This window comes from Nestor notabilis, unplaced genomic scaffold (genome assembly GCF_000696875.1).
Source record: "Nestor notabilis isolate BGI_N333 unplaced genomic scaffold, ASM69687v1 scaffold28991, whole genome shotgun sequence".
Classification (NCBI taxonomy): domain Eukaryota; kingdom Metazoa; phylum Chordata; class Aves; order Psittaciformes; family Psittacidae; genus Nestor; species Nestor notabilis.
The window spans coordinates 23,616-43,231 of record NW_009913903.1 but is presented as its reverse complement, the minus strand read 5'-3'; the positions used below and the strand labels follow the sequence as shown (position 1 = coordinate 43,231).

General features: G+C 37.0%; 1 protein-coding gene across 1 annotated transcript in view; it reads left to right on the top strand.

The window, feature by feature from the left end:
* Nucleotides 1-19,616, top strand: part of EPRS (glutamyl-prolyl-tRNA synthetase) — a 36,763-nt gene that overhangs the window by 8,474 nt on the left and 8,673 nt on the right. Inside the window, exons 6-25 of the mRNA XM_010023409.1 lie at nucleotides 1,045-1,171; nucleotides 1,667-1,859; nucleotides 2,404-2,575; nucleotides 3,529-3,762; nucleotides 5,118-5,202; nucleotides 5,511-5,570; nucleotides 7,918-8,028; nucleotides 9,448-9,584; nucleotides 10,323-10,530; nucleotides 10,940-11,052; nucleotides 11,653-11,770; nucleotides 11,878-12,249; nucleotides 13,059-13,289; nucleotides 13,981-14,229; nucleotides 15,017-15,247; nucleotides 15,674-15,939; nucleotides 17,140-17,191; nucleotides 18,067-18,276; nucleotides 18,421-18,493; nucleotides 19,277-19,356. Of these exons, the coding sequence (XP_010021711.1) occupies nucleotides 1,045-1,171; nucleotides 1,667-1,859; nucleotides 2,404-2,575; nucleotides 3,529-3,762; nucleotides 5,118-5,202; nucleotides 5,511-5,570; nucleotides 7,918-8,028; nucleotides 9,448-9,584; nucleotides 10,323-10,530; nucleotides 10,940-11,052; nucleotides 11,653-11,770; nucleotides 11,878-12,249; nucleotides 13,059-13,289; nucleotides 13,981-14,229; nucleotides 15,017-15,247; nucleotides 15,674-15,939; nucleotides 17,140-17,191; nucleotides 18,067-18,276; nucleotides 18,421-18,493; nucleotides 19,277-19,356 (3,322 nt within the window). The remainder of the gene's footprint in view (nucleotides 1-1,044; nucleotides 1,172-1,666; nucleotides 1,860-2,403; nucleotides 2,576-3,528; nucleotides 3,763-5,117; nucleotides 5,203-5,510; nucleotides 5,571-7,917; nucleotides 8,029-9,447; nucleotides 9,585-10,322; nucleotides 10,531-10,939; nucleotides 11,053-11,652; nucleotides 11,771-11,877; nucleotides 12,250-13,058; nucleotides 13,290-13,980; nucleotides 14,230-15,016; nucleotides 15,248-15,673; nucleotides 15,940-17,139; nucleotides 17,192-18,066; nucleotides 18,277-18,420; nucleotides 18,494-19,276; nucleotides 19,357-19,616) is intronic.

Sequence of the window (19,616 nt, the reverse complement as noted above, 5' to 3'; positions counted from 1 at the left end):
GGTGAGGATGTTAACCAGCTTATAGACAAGACTTAAGCTAAAAGAGTATTTAAAGCTTTGTCCATATCTACTTTAGGGGGCTGGGTGAAAGGACTCACAGAAGCTCATAAGCTTCTCAAGGAACCTTACATTTGAGAAGGGAAAGATGCATGGATGGGATAGCCTTGTTTCGAGAAGCTTGACACCAGATGTGTAGTTGAGGCCTTTGGCTCAGGGGTCCAGACTGTATGTAGTCCCAGAACACAAATTCCTTAAAGACCACACAGTGGAGATGTGAGAACCAATTTAATAAATAGAAGTTTCAGCCAGCTTTTAATTTTCCATTTCTTTTTAGAATTGCCTGATGAGCTGTAAGATTTCCATGATTTGCATTTCTTCATTAAACTGGCTGTTCAGCATTGTCACTGCTGCAGTAGTGTTTCTTACTCTATTAGTCCAGTATAAACTGCTGCTCAAACATAAGTTATGTATTATGTGCATGTGTATAACATATATTGTTCTCGCATTACATTAGTTGCTTTTAGTGTCTTAATTCTGTTGTTTTACTTAAAACACTGTTCTTTAGGGACACATATTTAAAACTTTTTTTTAAAGTGGTTTTCATCTTGTGGATTTGGGTTTTTTTATATTTAGTTTAAATTGACAGTAGCTTTTTTAGCTTATGTTAAAAATACACAATAACCAGCATTTCAGAAACTTCCACTCTTCTGAATGTGGTGGTTTCAGATTATCTGGTAGCAACTACTGAGGATCATCACCAGTTGGTTTAAGTTAATCTGTAAAACTGGACATAATTGCAGTCCTATCTTTATATCCATAGAGACACCCTAATACATAGATTTAGGTATTTTTAACAGCGACTAAAATTACGGTAGGAAAAACCAGAATCTACTTTCATAAATGCATAGTATTTCAACAAATATTATGGGTTGTTTTGTTTGTTAGACTTAGGTATTGCTTTCCATTCTTTCTCCTTCCCTCCCTAAAAAGAAATCTAGCTGAAGCAGTGCTGGAGTATATATTTATTTTTTATTTCCTTTTTAGATACCTGCATATTGGTCATGCCAAAGCTGCTCTGCTAAATCAGCACTACCAAGTTAACTTTAAAGGAAAGCTTATTATGAGATTTGATGACACGAATCCAGAAAAAGAGAAAGAAGACTTTGAAAAGGTATGGTAAGGGAGCAGGGAAATCCATTCACTGTATAGCTAATTCAGAGGTAAATTACAAGCAGATCTGCTCTTGCATATCTGCTTTTTTTGCACTAGACTTCTACAGTATCAGCATTACACTTAAGTCTTATGCTTGGAAAAAGTTTCTATCATCTTCACCTTAAAAAGCTTAAAGCTCTTTTACTGGTAGCTTATTTCTTCCCTTTCTCCAATGTTAATTTTACAGTATGTAGATACACAACTCCTGCAATACACTGTTGTTTTCATTCTATAAATACTACTTAGTCTGTAACAAGTAATTTGTTTCAGATTTCCTCTCCTTTTCTTGTCCTACCTCTTTCTTGAAGGTTGTTTAAGTCTGATCTCATATAATTACAGGCTGTGAATGAATGATAAATGCCTGCCTCTGTTTTTTTTTCTGGCATGAAGAGGATAAAGGCTTAAGAAAAGTAACTTTCCTGAATATTACAGTATACAATTTCACACTTTGCAGGTTATTCTTGAAGATGTCGCAATGCTACACATCAAACCAGATCAATTTACGTATACCTCGGATCACTTTGAAACAATAATGAAATACGCTGAGAAGCTTATTCAAGAAGGGAAGGCGTATGTGGATGATACTCCTGCAGAACAAATGAAAGCAGAGCGTGAGCAAAGAGTGGAATCTAAACACAGAAATAACTGTACGATATTTTAAGCTTCTGTCTTTTTAATTTCATATCAAAACTTGATTCAGGTTAGATCTAAGGAAGAAGCTCTTTACTGTGAGGGTGGTGAGGCACTGGAACAGGTTGCCCAAAGAAGTGGTAAATGCTCCATCCCTGGCAGTGTTCAAGGCCAGGTTGGACAGAGCCTTGGGTGACATGGTCTAGGGTGGGGACTCCCTGCTCATGGCAGGGGGTTGGAACTAGATGATCTTAAGTCCTTTACAACCCAGACCATCCTATGATTTTTATTAACAAAAATGGTTGAGATGACTAACTGCGACTGCAAAGTTTAGTGCTTTGTTCTGCAAGGCTGGAATAAGTGTATTTACACAGTTGCAGTAAACTTGTGTATGTATGAATTCATCACCACTTTTAAAACAATTCTAAATGTACAGTGTATGAAAATGAATTCCAGTGTCTAAAGAGGAGGTGACATTGCTCTTGTTACCGCAATAATAAAATGCAATTCCATATCAACTTCATAACACCTTAGAAAATGATTTATTTTTATTGTTCTTAGGTGTTAACAAGAATCTACAAATGTGGGAAGAAATGAAAAAGGGAACAGAATATGGACAAACTTGTTGTCTACGAGCAAAAATAGATATGAGTAGTAACAATGGATGTATGAGGGATCCAACTCTTTATCGTTGTAAAAACCAGCCTCACCCACGTACTGGAAGTACCTACAAGTATGTCTGCTCCCTCTTTGTGTGGGCTGTGATTTTTTGCTCTTTTCCTTCGTAAACTTCAAATAGTTGTAACCTGTTAGAATTTTTCAGTCAGAATATGTAGCGAGTCCCTTGCCTTTCTGAAACCTCTGCAGATGACTTCTGAACCCTGTAAGCTGAGCTCATCATGGTCAGCAGTGAATATTATTTCAGTTTTGGTCCATAAATACATTGCACGTTAGTGAACAGCTTTGAGTCAAAACATGAATTGAGACTTAATGGCTTTTGGACAACAAAGGTGTTTGCTTTAGCTCTTGGAGCTAAAACAGAACCATGGGAATTTTACATTGCTACAGTTTTATAGTGCTGCAATATATTCTTGATCTACTCACCTGAATGGCTGCTTCCATTTTCACAGCAACTGCTGTGTTTGTGCAGAATGAAGAATTACTACATTGTGCATTGAAGTAACCCAGTTGTTCAAGGCTATGGTTCAGTGCTTATTTGAAACCTCTGTTTCCAGCTATACAACTCTCTTTACGGAAACACTGATTGAATGTGTGTATAATAGTAAAGCTTTGTCCGTGGGTAGGGGTTTGATTTTAAACATGAAAGCTTTGCTCATTATTCAGTCAACTGATAATTCTTTTTGATATTTAAGAAAAAAAAAACCCAAACCCCTTATTAGTCAGCAATTTATATGTTTGAAAGGGACAATAGCAGTGTAAGACTCTTATTTTAGTCTTAAATACTAAGGCTATGATCAGTTGAAGGCTTGCTTTGTTTTAAAAATGTATCATTCTCTGGACAATTTGCTATGTTTATGCTGTTTTAGTCTTGATGTAGAAGTTTTCACGATCACAGATTATAAATATTTATAATGTATAAATATGAATTATGTTTAGTTTAAATGTTTACATGTGAGACAAGTGTTTTGTTCTTGTACCCAGCTAATTAAAGTCTTTTCTTCTCAGGGTTTATCCCACATATGACTTTGCCTGCCCCATTGTTGACAGTATTGAAGGGGTCACACATGCACTGAGAACAACTGAATATCATGACAGAGATGAACAATTCTACTGGATCATTGAGGCACTGGGCATAAGGAAGCCGTATATATGGGAGTACAGCCGGCTAAACCTCAACAACACTGTGCTCTCTAAGAGAAAGCTTACGTGGTTTGTCAATGAAGGGCTTGTGGATGGATGGTATGTTACATGATTGTAGTTCAGCTTTGTTCTTTAAGATACTCATGGCTGATGCACATTCTCTGTTTTGGACATCATAGCAGCAAGAATTGAGTATTTGAACAATATTCAAGAACAGAATAATTACAGTGGCTTCTGCATGTACAGTGTATCTGTTTACTACTCTGCAGTAACTGTGTACATGCATATTCATATCCTATAATGAGCATGAGGTAGCTTATTTTTGGGCTCTGGCTCTTGCTATGGGCGCTGCTTGCACATTTTCAACTCTGAGTCATCACTTGCATTCCTGAGCAATGTCAGAAGGGGGCCTGAATTGAAGAACTTCTGGTCCTACCCATCTAGTCAAATCCATTCTACTTCCCCGCTGCCTGCCCTCACCCACTTCTTTCTGTTCTTTTCATGGTAACTGCATTTCTGCAGATAGTGCTTAGTGGCTTAGTAGCCTAAATGTTTTCCTTGAAAGGGTGAGCCGTGGGTTTACTCTTCTGCAGGTTGTTTGAAGTCTAGAGAGGCTCCTTTGTTCATTCCCACTGTGGGGGCACACCATCCGAAGTCCTCCCTTCATGGTTTAGGAATCTGAAGAAATCCTTGGATAATGCTAGATCAGACAGCTGCTTGCAGTGTTTTTCCTGAGCTGGTTTTAGGTGATTCTGTGCTCAGCCTATGGGAGCATCATTTTACACAAGTTCCTAGACTGTCTGCTTGTCTTCCTTAGATGTGCCAAGTGTGTTTTTTCTGTTGGTTTTATTTTTCAATTGTGTTGGAAGTATTATTGTCTTCTAGAGGTGTAGCTGGTCTTAGGATGACCTCTCCTTCCCTAAGCCTCCCTGTTAGTTCCTCAGCAAGGTTTGGCTTGTGTTCTCACCTGCACATATTTTACATTTCAGATAGGATCTTTTTATTGCTTGCGTAAGAGAATAAAATCATAGAATTCTATCACTTGCATCATTGAGAGATACCATTGTCGTGTCACTCATCTCTTTCTGGTTTCTATTGAGCAAGAAAGAAGCCTTTTGTTTCAGGCTCCAGTAATCAGGTGCCGTTGAAATGGAAATAATGTGATAGAACATGTTTTTGAGAAACTTAAGATTGAACAGATACAGGAAAAGAGCCACTTCACTGAGAGATGGCTTCGCTCCCTGGGGTGAAGTAGAAAACCTGCATTGTGCATTTTACATGCCTAAGAGCTCAGTCTTTTCAGTTAGGTCTCCTCATTTAGGTCTTAATTCACACAAGCAAAATACACTGGAGCTGTGCCTTCTACTCGTGGCAGTATTAGTGAAGTTTTTGATCAGTGTAAATCATAGGTAGAACTCAGCACATGACACTAATGAAATATCTTTATCTACTAGGGATGACCCAAGATTTCCTACTGTGCGTGGTGTCCTAAGAAGAGGCATGACAGTTGAAGGGCTTAAACAGTTCATTGCTGCTCAGGTGGGTATTCACTTCAACTCTTTGAATCTCACTTGGTAAGGACAAGTTTTTGTGACGCTTTAGTTAAAGTACTTGTCACTGGGAGGTTTCTTCTTTTAAAGTTGCTTTCATTTGTACTGCTTCAACAATATTAACACCTTCCTGCTGAAATGGGGTAGCAGGTTTCTTTCTTTTAAAGTGTTTATTTTGCCTTTCTAAACTCTTGATGAAGGCAAACTATAGAGGGTTTGTAGTCTTTAAAGAGCTTTGTTTTAAATGAGTCTAAGAGCTTTAATATTTATATTAATGTGGTTTTGTTTTTTCCTCAGGGCTCCTCTCGATCTGTCGTGAATATGGAGTGGGATAAAATCTGGTCCTTTAACAAAAAGGTATGTGCTTATTTGAATTTGATGCTACTCCTGATACCCTCCTTCTGGGATATGTAGAGAATCCAGTGTTCACTGGAGTGCTTATCACAACAAGTAGCAGTTGCAATACGTTGCATCATTTGGCACACTTTCAGGAAAATGGAATGTCCCTCCCTTTCTAACCTGAACTAGCACTAATCCTATTGATTCTCCTACACCAATACTGACTTGCCTTACTTAGGAGTATGGGGAAAGATAATGATATTTGCTGTAAATCTGATCTGAAAACTGCATTTCATTTTTCTGCTTTCAAGCTGCGAGCTATCTGTAAGAAGGTATTACTTAATGCTTTTTACCTTAGCATATAGCTTACAGTGCTGTAAGCATACATAGCATAAGCTATCATTTTGCAGCTTCCATAGCAGTCACATTTGCTTATATAACAGGAGCTCTACAAACCCACTGAAAATGCTTTATTCCTAGTTTCAAAAGGCTGCCCATTTCTAGTTTGGCTTATTTGTTAACTTAAAACACAAATCTCCCTCAATTTGATTCACGTTGGCCGCTTTTCCTTTCTGTGGCAAAAGGACTAAGGCGCTGCGGAGATAAAGCCAGCACTGCTGATGTTTCTGACTGACTGTCAAATAAGGAATATTGCATCTTGACATGGTTAGTTGCTTTTTGGCAGCGGATGCTTGGACACTATAATAAGGCGAAGTGTTACAATGTTGATGGCATATTTTGTGCGATTGTGGAAACACCTGTTATTTTGCATTGGGATTCCTGCTTGGTTTCGCTTAGGTCCTGCCCAGATCTGTTCATTTAAGTAGTTTTTGCTTGTCTGGCATGTGTCTTTGTATTTATTCTTGTCTTTTGCATTTGGTCTACTACATACACAAAGGTTTATTAATTGGTTCTTTCTGTTGCTGCATAAATATATTTATGACTGAGAACTGGATTTTGGGGGAAAATGTACAATGGACTGTCGGGGCTCATTTTTTGAATTGGCTTTTAAATTGAGCTTCTTAGACTTAATGCCGTGGACAGCACTGTATTTATTAGCCAGTTTTATTTACGTGTATCTGTGCAGTTGGTTTGCCATCCATAATATGTGCAAAACCAATGTTGCATGCAGGTAGTTCTGAACTCAAAGACTTCTGAGCTCTGACTTTATATGTTACCCTGTAATTATGCTACTGACTTTTTTATACCTGTCATCTGAGGAAGGATTTGAGTTTTAATGAGTAAAGTAGAACCTGGTAAATGACACTGTAAAATTCAGTCATTTAGTTATCAAAATTATTATATTAAATTACGTAATACACCTCTATTTTGAGATACATACACAAGTCCTTTTTTAAAGCATGTGTCTAACATTTGGAAGTCTGTCTTCAATGACAGAGTATTACAAAGTACTTACAAAGTATATCATCGTATCACTTTACTTGCTAATGTCAAGAATTAAATGTTAAATATTTTTTCTTTCTAAAACTTTCATATAGCTTTTCACTTAAGCAGGGATAAATTAATGAGGAAAAAAGAAGTCACTTTATGTTACTATAAGCAGGTGTTTTCCTTTGTGTTAGCTTTCCAGTTAAACCCGTAGATCGCAGATACTCCTTTGACCTAAACTGATGTTTTACTTGAATCATCTTTTTAAGTGTCTCTGAACAGTTTGACAAATCAGTATTTCAAGTATGAAAAATGCTGTGAAAAGCTGTCAGTTAAATTTGAGTATTAGCAATAAACATACAGAAAGACATTTTAGAGGTATCTTTTTCTTGCCAAACTCATGTGGTAGAAATCCTGATCAAGTCAATGTTACGGTGTTGCCTTATTATAGTATCTAATGTGTCTGTGTTAAAATTGCAGACTTAATTGGTGCTTCCTCTGTAGCCAGGTCTGTCCCTGATTCTGCTGGAGTATTGACCTGGAAAATGAGTATGGGATCAGGTCCTGTCCTTAAGAAAAAAGAACAAAATGCACTGATAAATTATCGCTTTAAATTCAGCTACCTAGAGAGAAAGTAATAGCTTATGTGCATAGTAATACTCTATCGAAGTACATTTTGCTGTCTTCCCTATGAGGCATTAGCTTATAAATTCAGTTACTTTTGGTGTCAGTAGTACCCAATCCATAGTTTTTACTTGGAAGTATTTCAGTAAAGATGGGAAATTGTGAAGTATTAACACTGTTTTGTCACTTTTCTATACCTTTGGATTAAAATGACATAAAAGGAAACACAAAAAAATGCAGTAACATAAAGAATGTCAGTTAATATTCCTTTTTGGTGGTGGTTGTTTTATACAACATCTTATTTCTCTGTCAATATCATATATTCATGATGCGCCTCATTTGTTTTCTGTAGGTTATAGACCCAGTAGCACCTCGATACACTGCTTTACTGAAAGATGCAGTGGTCCCAGTAAATATTCCTGAAGCTCAAGAGGAGATGAAAGAAGTGGCTAAACATCCAAAGGTTCTTGCTTTACTCTTAATATCCTTGTTTGCGGATCAGTAGGGTTGAAAGTACCTTGGCTTGGAGCAGTCAGCAAGGAGAGTCCTGCTTTTAACTTGCTCAGGAAGCATGAGAGAAAACTGAAGGTTGGGGTTTTATTCCACAGACTTGTCAAAAACTGGGCAGCTACCGAACATCTTTGTTCTGTTACAAGGATGTAGGAAACTGCATATGTAGAGTGCATATAGACAGTGTATTGAAAGGCCTCAGGAAAGACAAGATGTTACAAGTGTGGAGCAATGCTCAGGCTGTTGTTACTGTTTAATACTAACTTTCACAGAGAAGTTGGAATAGAAAATTTTATTCAAGCTTTATGAGTATAATACAGTAGATGCTTTTATCCATAAGTGTGGCTTTGAATTAGGATAGCAAAGAGTTATTATCAAAAGTCAAGAACTTGCTAATTTGATACTCTTAGTACCCACTAAACAGAACAATATCCTTTAAGAATAGGAGTATGTTACTGGTACAGTTATTTTTTTGGCACTACAATTAGGAAAATGCTTTCCTTTGAGCATGGCATCTCAAATTGCACTTAAGCTTCACTGAAAGCATCCCTCAGATACCACCCTTATGCTGAGAAATGAGGGAGTATCGTTGAGGTTTTGCTTCGTTTATTTGTTTTTATTTTGTTGCTCTGAGTGTTCTTGTAGCCATTTCTTGTAACTAAGAGCTGGACATTCAGTTTGCCCTCTTCCACCTGACAGATAGACAAGGAGACTGGTTTTGAGCAGATGCAAGTGAGAATTTTTGCTGTTTAAGAGTCAAAAAACCTGAAGTTTGGTCAGATGCAAGCCAGCATATTAAAACCTTTATATTAAAAATGCTGCCTCCAGTATATAATGAAATAAGTACTGACCAGAAGAAACAAATTTCAGTTCAGAAAAGTCTGAACTCCCAGCTCTCTGCCTTATTTTTTATCTCTATTATTGAGATGCTGTAAAGCTGAGCATTTTTAGTATTCCCAATCTCTATCTTTAAAAATCGAGAGAAGCTCCATTTTTGTTTCCATATTAACTATATAAAAAGGCAAAAATGAGAGTTATGGAATTATTTTTGAAAGAATTTGCGTAGCAAAATGGAAACTGGAGAAAAACTTACTTAGTTTTTACCTGTAAGATCTTGAAGATGTATGGACCTTAAGGAAATGGGATATGGTATCAGTTGCGTTGGAGCTAGTATTTCATAGAAGATAGGACAAGCAACGCTTGTGAACAAGAAGCCTGAGAGTAGTGGAAGAACACTGTAGCTTTGCATTACTCTATTGTCCATCTTCTATGTTTATCTGTCTTCTATCATGCAGTGTTTTGGCACTGTGTTAACTTCAGCCAGCATATATAATAACAATCTCTCCTTTGAAATCAAAATCACTGTTCGCAGAATGATGCTGTTGGGTTGAAACCTGTGTGGTATGGCTCCAGAGTCCTCATCGAGGGTGCAGATGCAGAGACCTTGACAGAGGGAGAGGTGGTTACATTCATAAATTGGGGCAATATTGTCATCACCAAATTAAACAGGTAACCTCTTTACTGGGAGATGGAATTCAATTTTTGCTTTTCAGCTTTTTGTTTGTTTTTCTTTTAATAGGTAGCTCATAACAGTAAAATATTAATGGTTATCCATGGATATCCATTCTACGATTCTATATATATATCCTACTATATATATACTACTTAGAAATATGCCACAAAGCTGAATTTTAGCATAGAGCATATTTTACTGTAGATTCAGGTCTGAAATCAGCAGTCAGTCGTAATACTGTCCCTCTCATCCAGTGTTCTCCATGTTTCAGCAGCAATATTTCCACTGTGAAACAGCTTTTTCAGACCAAAAACCACCTGGGATTTTAATGACTTTCACCCTGTAAGGAGTACTGCTGTTGCATAATAAAAACCCTAAACCTATCACAGTTTCAGTTGCAGAACTGTTAAGGTGAGGAAGGAGACCATTAACATCATAATAATAACTTTGAAGTGGTTGTGTTGAGTCTGTGGCAGAATGGGGTGAGCTGGGCTAGAGAACATAAATATGTAAAGATTTTTTTCCTGTGTTCTTTAATGCCTCTTGATATTCATGAAATTAAAATTCAAGGAGAACTTCAACAGCAGTGAATACACTCTTCCATTTCCTAAATCTCCCACATTTCAAAAATCAACTCTGAACACTTGTTTTTCAGTGAATCTATCGATGGTCTGTAATATCAAGTAAGAACTAATAATTTAGGCTTTACTGTTATCATCTCTGTTTTCCTGTAGAAATTCAAGTGGAAAAGTTGTGTCCATCGATGCCAAGTTGAACTTAGAGAATAAAGACTTCAAAAAAACAACTAAGATCACTTGGTTAGCAGAAACTCCACGTGCACCACTCATCCCAACTGTCTGTGTTAATTATGAGCATCTGATCACTAAGCCAGTTCTAGGTAAAGATGAGGATTTCAAGCAATACATCAACCGAAATAGCAAGGTGAGTTATCTTTTTATCCCCCTTATTCCACAGACCTTAATGTTCAAGAGGTTTTCTGCCATCACTGTTTCTAGTTGCTCTTTTTTTAGATTTAAAGATTGAATTTCTCAAATAAATAAATCATGTGCTGGTGTAACTAGTTTCCATTTAACCTCTCATAAGTTCAGAGTTAAAACTTGACTTGTTTTTTCTTAGGGGTTAGGCTTTTAGACCAGGGACCAATAGTCTGAGTATTTATCTTGATACATCCTTATGATATGTCATCTTCTTGTTAATACTTTTTTCTGCTGCCCCTGGAATTAACTAATATTTCAACACTTCCAAAACCAGAAAATCATCACTATCATTCTACTGTATGTCTTGCTTTTTCTTGTGCTCTGTTACGGACGTTTGATTTCTTTTAACACAGCAAGAAGAACTGATGTTAGGTGATCCTTGCCTTAGGGAGTTAAAAAAAGGGGACATCATACAACTTCAGAGGAGAGGATTCTTTATTTGTGATCAGCCCTATGAGCCAGTGAGGTAAGCTAAGAATGGCCTAGGCAGACTTCACAGAATTTGCTTTAGCTTGCTGTGTTTTTATGTTTTCACACATACATTGGCAAGAGTAATGTTGCCTGTAAATATTTTCCTCTTTGTCATGACTTTTCTTCCATGGCCAGGCATGGCTTTTAGCTTTTATGTTCCTGCCTCTTCAAACTGTCTAAGCCAAGTTCATGGCACTTCTAGTACAGCCCAGCTAACTTGGACTTAGTTAAAAAGATCATGGTTTCCTTGTGATTCTAAGGTATAAATGAAGGAACAATGTTACAGAATAAAAGAGACATTTGTCCAGTTGGAGGGTACACATGCTACTTAATTGTAACAGTTCTTTAGCAAGCTACCAGCCGTGTAAATTACACTGCATGTGAGCCTAATGTTGTAACAGAAAGAGAACTTGAAATAACAGGAATCAGTGCAGGACCCCAATTACATAAATTTGTGGAACTACACTTGTGTACAAAGGTAAACTCGCAGTTGTAAGAATACCTTGTAGGAAAAGTAGAACATCTGTTTCGGTAAACGTTTCATATATATCTTCTATTTCCTTTATTCTTGTGTTTTCTATCAATCCTTTTATAGTCCTTACAGCTGCAAAGATGCTCCATGCATTTTGATTTACATCCCTGATGGACACACTAAGGAAATGCCAACATCTGGGTCAAAAGAGAAGACCAAAGCTGAAACTGCAAAGAAAGAGGTAAGTTTGTGCTTTAGAGAAGTGCCATAAAATGTATTATTGTTTAGCTATTACTGTACAAGATTATAATGCTGAATACTTGGCTTTTTTTGTGGTTTTTTTTTAAGGCTAGTTCAGCTGCAAAAAGAAAATCTGCTCCACCTGTTGGTGATACCTCTGCTCCAACCTGTACTGTATCTGAAGGTCACCTGGCTATTTACAACAGGGTGTCCGCACAGGGTGATATAGTTCGTGACTTGAAAGCTAAGAAGGCAGCAAAGGAAGATATTGATAAAGCTGTGAAACAGTTGCTGGCCTTGAAAGCAGAATACAAAGAGAAGACGGGACAGGAGTATAAGCCTGGAAATCCTCCAGTATCTGTAACTGAACAGTCATCAAAGCTTGAGAGCTGCGGTACCGTGGACAGTAAAGCTCTGTTTGATAAAGTAGCAGAGCAAGGAGAAGTGGTCCGAAAACTGAAAGCTGAGAAAGCACCTAAGGTGGCTGATTAAACTAATGTTTCTTTTGTTTGGGTTTGCATAGCCCATTATCCTCTGTCTGTGAAGATCATTGGGTATTTATGGATCCATGTTTTTAGAGTGGTCATCATCTGAGCTGGGCTCAGTTCTGTCAAGACTAGTATTTTCCAATACTTATCTTTTAGCTAGATATGAATGATAAACTTTGGGTTAATGGTCATAAAGATGCAGGTAAATTCCTGTGTTTCTTAGACTGCTGTTCGTCCCACAGCATGAGTGGATTAAGTATCCAAATCTGGTCCTTGGGGTTAAAATATCCTGCAGTATTTTATTTATTTGTTTATTTAACTCAATATGGTCCAATTATGTGACTTTGAGATTGACTTGTTGGTATTTAGACCTTAAAAGCCAAACTGAACAAACTTCCAAAACCAGAAGGGAACCAGCTAACTAGTAGCTGTGTTCTTTTAATTCTTTCTAATGCAGAGGAAGAAAAGATGGAAAATGACACACTTCGGTGGTTAAACACTGCTCACAGTAGTGTCTTGGTAACACCATCAAATCTAAATACATGGGAAGATCTAATCTGATTTATTGTTATAATTCTACTTAGGATTATTAGGATTGTATATCTCTGAAGAGGAGTTACTTTGTTAAAGTGGGAAACTAGAAGGGAAAACTCTGAACAACTCTACTAAATAGTTAAGAAAATGGAATAAGTGTGCATAAACTGCAGGTTTTTTTATGAAAGTTATTTAATGTGCATTTCAGAGTCTTCTGTCTCTAAGTCTTTGTTCCTCCCTCTTTCTGCCCTTTCCTTTGTCTTTCAGGGTGAGATAGGTGCTGCTGTGGAAGTCCTTTTATCCCTAAAGGCAGAATATAAACAACAGACAGGCCAGGAGTACAAACCTGGGAGCCCACCTGTGGTCTCTGTCCCTCCTCATTCGTCTTCTGTTTCTACTCTCCCATCCCCATGTCCAGTAGACAGCAAATCTCTATACAACAAAGTAGCTGAACAAGGCGACGTGGTCCGCAAGCTGAAATCAGAGAAAGCTTCAAAGGTGTATTAGCAGTGAATACTTCTAGGTGGAATGACATTTTCAGTTTAAATTAAAACCTGATTACAGGTTTTGAGAAACTCAGGGGAACAAAATATAAGCCAATACTTTCAAATTCCATGGAGTGCTTTTGCAAATTCTCTTAAGCTGATGAGATGACTGACTTTGTGAGTTCTGTGATAGTGAGAACCTGGGAAATAAACAAGTTTTTTTTTTTTTTTTTAGTGATACAAGATAAGTGAAGCAGGATATAGGCAGTAACTTGAAAAAAGGGCTGTAACTTGAAAGCTAGAATGACAATAATAAATTTGGTAGTAATTTGATAGTGGCCAGGCAACAATTCTTTATTCAGAGTCTGAAGTGTCTGCTGCCATTCTCCAGTGTACAAAGTCATTAACTGTTATACTGGGAGGGGAATAACCCATCTAAATGTGAAGCTTTCATGGCACAAAAATCAACCTTTCCACATACTGCATGATTTGGTCCTTTGCTGTGCAACTCATAGGTATTTTGGCTAAAAAGTTTTACCACAGAACTCAGTAATGACAACTTGTTAGTATAAGTTAGCTCTAGAAGTTTTTTTACATCAGCTGTGTTAGTGCATTCTAGTAAAGGTTACGTTATCTTACCTATTGTGTTGCATCTGTTACTTCTACCTGTATCTGCAACTGCTGTTTTTCCTTTCTTGCTTCAGGAACAGATAGATGAGGCTGTGAAAATTCTTCTAAATCTAAAAGCAGAATATAAACAAAAGACAGGTCAAGAGTACAAGCCTGGAAATCCACCTTCAGCTCCTCCTTGCATACCTTCTACTACATTTCCCTCTTCTGTATGCTGCAATAACTCAGAATCCTGTAGTTTAGTGAATGGCAAAGCACTTTATGATAATGTAGCTGAACAAGGAGAAGTGGTACGCAAGCTCAAAGCAGAGAAAGCTTCCAAGGTATAATAGTAAATAAAGAGTAAGCAATTGTAATTCTTACCACATTTTGCCGCTGGGGGGAAATCTTTCACCAAGTAATGATCAAACTCCCTTAGGTCCGGGTCCTAGCTTAGCCATCAAACTTGCATGACAAAGCCACACTAGACTACTCTGGTGCTGTACACTTTCTTTTCTTTGAGATCTAAGTTCTAAGTTCAACTAGTGTAGAAAGTCAAACTTCTCACATCTAGATGAATAGGCACAAGCATGGCAGATGTCAATCCTGCAGCAGTTTTTAATGTATTTTTCTTGCTGTATTTGAGACAAGATAAAATATCCACTGTGCTGCAACAACAGCAAGACTTCCTAAAACTTGACGAATTCAGTGATAGTTGTGGAAAAGAACACAAGAGAAACCTGTAAGTTATCAGGTGCTGCTGGTTTTTTCCTGCCTATATTTCTACCTTGCAGAATTGGTTTTGTTGTTGACTTTGGTTTTTAGTTTCTTTTTCTTGTTTGGTTGATTTTCTAAAAAGCTCTTTCCTAAAACATCTTATTTTATAGATTCTGCTGCAATTATTGAACAGGTTCTAGCTGGTGATGCTAGGGGAACATTCTGGTACAGTGTAGCAGCTCTCAAACATACTCCTGTTGCTTGGTGAAGAGCTAGTACTTGAATCCTCCCTAATTATAAAGGACTGTTTATTGCTAGATGGACATTTTATTTTCTTAGTCTGTAAATCAGTGCTTCTTTTCAGCTCTCTCTTTAATTCTCACCTGTACATCTTGCTATTTGTCTTCCATACAGGATGAAATAGATGAAGCAGTAAAACTCCTTCTTTCTCTAAAAGCTGACTACAAGGAAAAGACTGGACAGGACTACAAGCCAGGACACCCACCAGTAGCTCAAGGTGCTTTACCTCCGTCATCAAACCCAGTATCTAGTGGTCCAGACACACCTGAAGCTAAAGCCATGTTTAACAAAGTAGCTCTTCAAGGAGATGAAGTTAGGAAATTGAAAGCAGAGAAAGCAGAAAAGGTAAAACCATTGTAATATAAAAATGTTACATATGTACTTCAGTCAAAATTCTGTTTTGGAACCAGTGTGATCTTGGAATCACAGAATGGTTTGGGTTGGAAAGGACCTTAAGATCATCTAGTTCTAACTCCCTACCATGGGCAGGGACACCTCCCACTAGACTCAGTTAATTAGAGATTACATTTAAGATAAACAGCATTTTAATTCTGAGATCTGAAATGTACTTTAAAAATTATTCCTGTCAGATATGGTCCTTAAAATGTTAATGCATATAAATATTGGATTTGGCAGATTTTTTTCCCCCAATGCTGAGTGGATGTCCAAAATGCTGTACATAGATCCCTTTTAATTTTTTTTTTTTTATACAGCCATTTTAATCCTGTGGTTTCTGTATAAATGTCTCTATTTTTTTGTTTGTTTTTCAAGGAAAAGATTGATGCAGCTGTTAAGGAACTTCTTCAATTGAAGGCCCAATATAAGTCTATTGCAGGAGTTGACTATAAACCAGTTTCTGCTAGTGGTGCTGATGACAAAGACAAGAAGAAGAAGGAGAAAGAGAACAAGTCTGAAAAGCAGAGTAAGCAACAGAAGCAAAGTGATGGCCCCAAAAAAGAAGCTTTGCAGGGACAGAGTGGTAATGAGTTCTCCTCAAGTGGATCAGGAGAGGGTCAAGGCCCTAAGAAACAAACCAGGTAAAGATACAATCTTTCATGTATTTGCTAGGGACCTCAAATGTTTACATCTACTCAGATTTAGAGTTTTACAGGTTTCTGATTGTACTTGAAAACGTAGACATTTGCAAAGTAAATAATTTCATGTTTAGAATCAAGCCAAAAGCAAATTACCAAAGTTTATTTAGTGTCAGTTCTACCTCAGCGTCCTGCTAGGAAGATTCTACCTAGCCTGTAGGAAGCAGAGAGCAATCAGCGTGCACATATTGTGGGTACTATTACTGTCATTGACAACTTGCTTCTTTATTTGTCAGTATAAACCCTGGAGGGGAGAAAAAAACCCTTATGCTTATTTCATTGTACCAGAGTTTTCAAAATATTTACTGTAAGTACATGAGAAGTGTGTAGCCCAAGCCAGAACAACACTGCTGCTGTTGGTGGAACTCTCAAGTGATGATTGGTGTGCATCACCTCTCCTGCTCCAACCCTGAAAGCTTAGAAGTCTTTCCACAGCATGTATTATGCAGCACTATTTATTTTCTGTTTCAGATACATAAATCACATGTTAAGAGACAGAGATGTGGTTATTTTGTATAGAAACTGCCAGAAAAATGCATTTTTCACCCTTAAAACTTCTCTGTAGAGATACAAAAACTTTTGTCTACTGTCATTTGAGTCTGGTGAGTTTAGCCTTCTTTAGAATCTTGTAGTTTTACTGGTTGTCTTTATTTTGATGCTAGGGTCAGTTTTCTGTTGAACAGTGTGACTGACATTCACATGAATGCTGAAATCAAGTTGCATATGTTTCCTGAAATTGTAGGCAAGAATTTTTTAATATAACAAGTAAACCAGTTTACACACAGGTCTGCTTAATCTTAGGTTCTTACTGGAGGTGCTTGGGGTTTTTAAGGCATTGTTATGAGGTTCTTTGCAACCAGCGTGAGAATTAGAAAGGTTCAAACAATAGAGAAGAAACAAAACTGTTTTCATTAAATACTTGTGTTAGCCCAGGTAAGGAAATACTAGCAATTCCTACTAGCCAATATGTATTGAACTGTCGGAAAAAAATTGGGAAAAATTAGCCTCATGAAGTAAAATGAAAAGATTCTGTTCTAAACCCCTTTTTCTGTGTCGCGTTTCCTTCCCCCCAAAAAAGGGTTAGGATAAATTTCATTGCCGAATACTGTACAACTCAGATCTCGTTCTTTTCTAATATCCTAGGCTGGGTCTAGAAGCTAAAAAAGAAGAAAATCTTGCAGAGTGGTTCTCTCAGGTAAGCACACATCAGTTTGAACTAAAGAATTATTTAAGTCTTTCAAATAAAGATATGCTTTGGATTTATATGTTGTATTTCTGGTTTGTCTTGTTTTTTAAGTACAAAGCCACGTACTTGCTCTTTTCTGTTTCTTACATGGCTATCATGGTTGTTAATAAAGTGCCTGGATTGAAGTGCTGAATAAATTTAGGAAGCTATAAACAGGAAAAGCATCAACCATTACCCCCTCCCAGCAGATAGATATATAAATATATATCCATATTTGTAATTTATGTATGAATTCCTCTTTCATTAGAGTACAAAATGTCAGTGAAGTGATAGGAATTTCACAGGCTTAGGAGTTTTATTTCCCCTCAACATGCTGTATTACTAAAGTTAGTATCTGTTGATAGTGAATGGGTTTGCTGGTTCATGAGGTTCAAAACAACCAGAGTAGAAGTGATTAGTTTAGATTAGCCTACTTAGGAAAGACTGTAAATAGGTATCAGTGATGTACGTTGCCACTCACTAGTGTAATTTTTGCCAATACCCCAAGGAAAAGCTTAAAAAGAATCTTTTCTGACATGAGCTAAAGAGATTTCTTACAGAAGTGCAATTTGTTGGTTCCAGAAATTAGCTGCTGTCTCTTGGATAGATGAAATTCAGTTTTAGTTAAGTGTTTCCATTATTCAGGTCTATTACTATACTTAATGTTCCAGCTTAACTTTCTCTGATTATACGTAACAAAAGTGAGCTCAAAGCATATCTTTGGTAACTTTTTGAGCACAAAGACTGTTAAATAACAGACTTTTTTGCAGTGCATGCCACAAACTTGAATTACTGAATGTTCTTTGTGTATGAAATAGAAACTTAAGTATCTGGTCTTTTGAAAGGTGATCACAAAAGCAGAGATGATTGAATACTATGATGTGAGTGGCTGTTACGTTCTTCGTCCTTGGGCTTATGCTATATGGGAAGCTATCAAGAACTTCTTCGATGCAGAGATCAAGAAACTTGGAGTGGAAAACTGTTACTTCCCCATGTTTGTGTCCCAGGCTGCCCTAGAGAAAGAGAAGACTCATATTGCTGACTTTGCTCCTGAGGTACACTCCAAAACTTTGTTTTAATCTGAGTACAAGAGAACCCAACCATTTAGTCTGCAGCTGAATATGAAATTAAGGGTTTTGTCAACTTGTTTTGTTTGACTTCCCCCCACTTTCCCCCTTCTTTTTTTTGTCTTCCTTTAGGTTGCTTGGGTCACAAGATCTGGGAAAACAGACCTGGCTGAACCCATTGCTGTACGGCCCACGAGTGAAACAGGTAGACCTTTTCGTGCAGTTTGGCTGCAAAGAAAACAGTTGCAACTGTAGTGTAGCTGATAGACAAGCTTGTGAAAAGTGGAAACCTATTTTTTAGGATGTTTTCTATAACTCCTTATCAAAACTTCCTAATTTTGCTGCTGCTTATAGCAAGTGTCATAACGCTATGTTAGGAAATTTACACTCTAGGAATTTTGCCATTAATATGCAGAAGACTGACTTGCTTTGACTGATAAACGTGTTTGGTTGGGTTTTTATATTGTTTATAAAATTTCTTCATCTTATAATTCACTTCAGTTTTCCAAGTACTTGGACTATAGCTGTAAACTAGCTCTTACTAAAATTTCTTCTGAGTAGTTTAAACATACATTTTAAGACCTAAGGGTGGATGCATTTTTAATTGAATCAGGTATGCTATAACATACCTATATATGCTTCAGTCTCATACCTGAGACTGAAGTCTTGAGGTCAGTGAATTTCTATTTGTGAACCTAGCTGTATTTACATGCCCTAAGCCAGGGACTCAAACATAGTGTCATTAGATATTAAGCTTTGGATTGTACTTTGACCAGAAGCAAGCAAGCTGTTTTACAGTCATAGATGAAGTGAAAGTACTCCTTTATGTGAAAATACTATGTATTAAGACCAAAGTGTTTTAAAAAGAATTAAACATAAAAGCATAGTTCTCACAGCAGAGAATGTTAAGCTTGTATGTAGCAAAAAGAAAGGTTTGGCTTAAACTGGCTATACTGTACAGAGACCTAAAGCTGTTTTCCTTTCACAGTCATGTATCCTGCCTATGCGAAGTGGGTGCAGTCACACAGGGATCTTCCTATCAAGCTTAATCAGTGGTGTAATATTGTGGTATGTCTGTGCAGAATTTCTGAGTAACTGTTGTATCATAAGTGAAGTGTAGGACAATTATTCTATGTGGACATGGCATGATGATACTGATCACAGCACATATTCATGGCAAAAGTAGGAATGTGGATTGTGATTTGTTTTTCTCACTATCTTTAATAAAACATAATTTATGAATGTATATTGATTATATTAAGTAAAATCTGTAAATAGTTGACTTTTTATCTTTCAAAATTTTCTAACACTTAAGTGTAAGTATTATT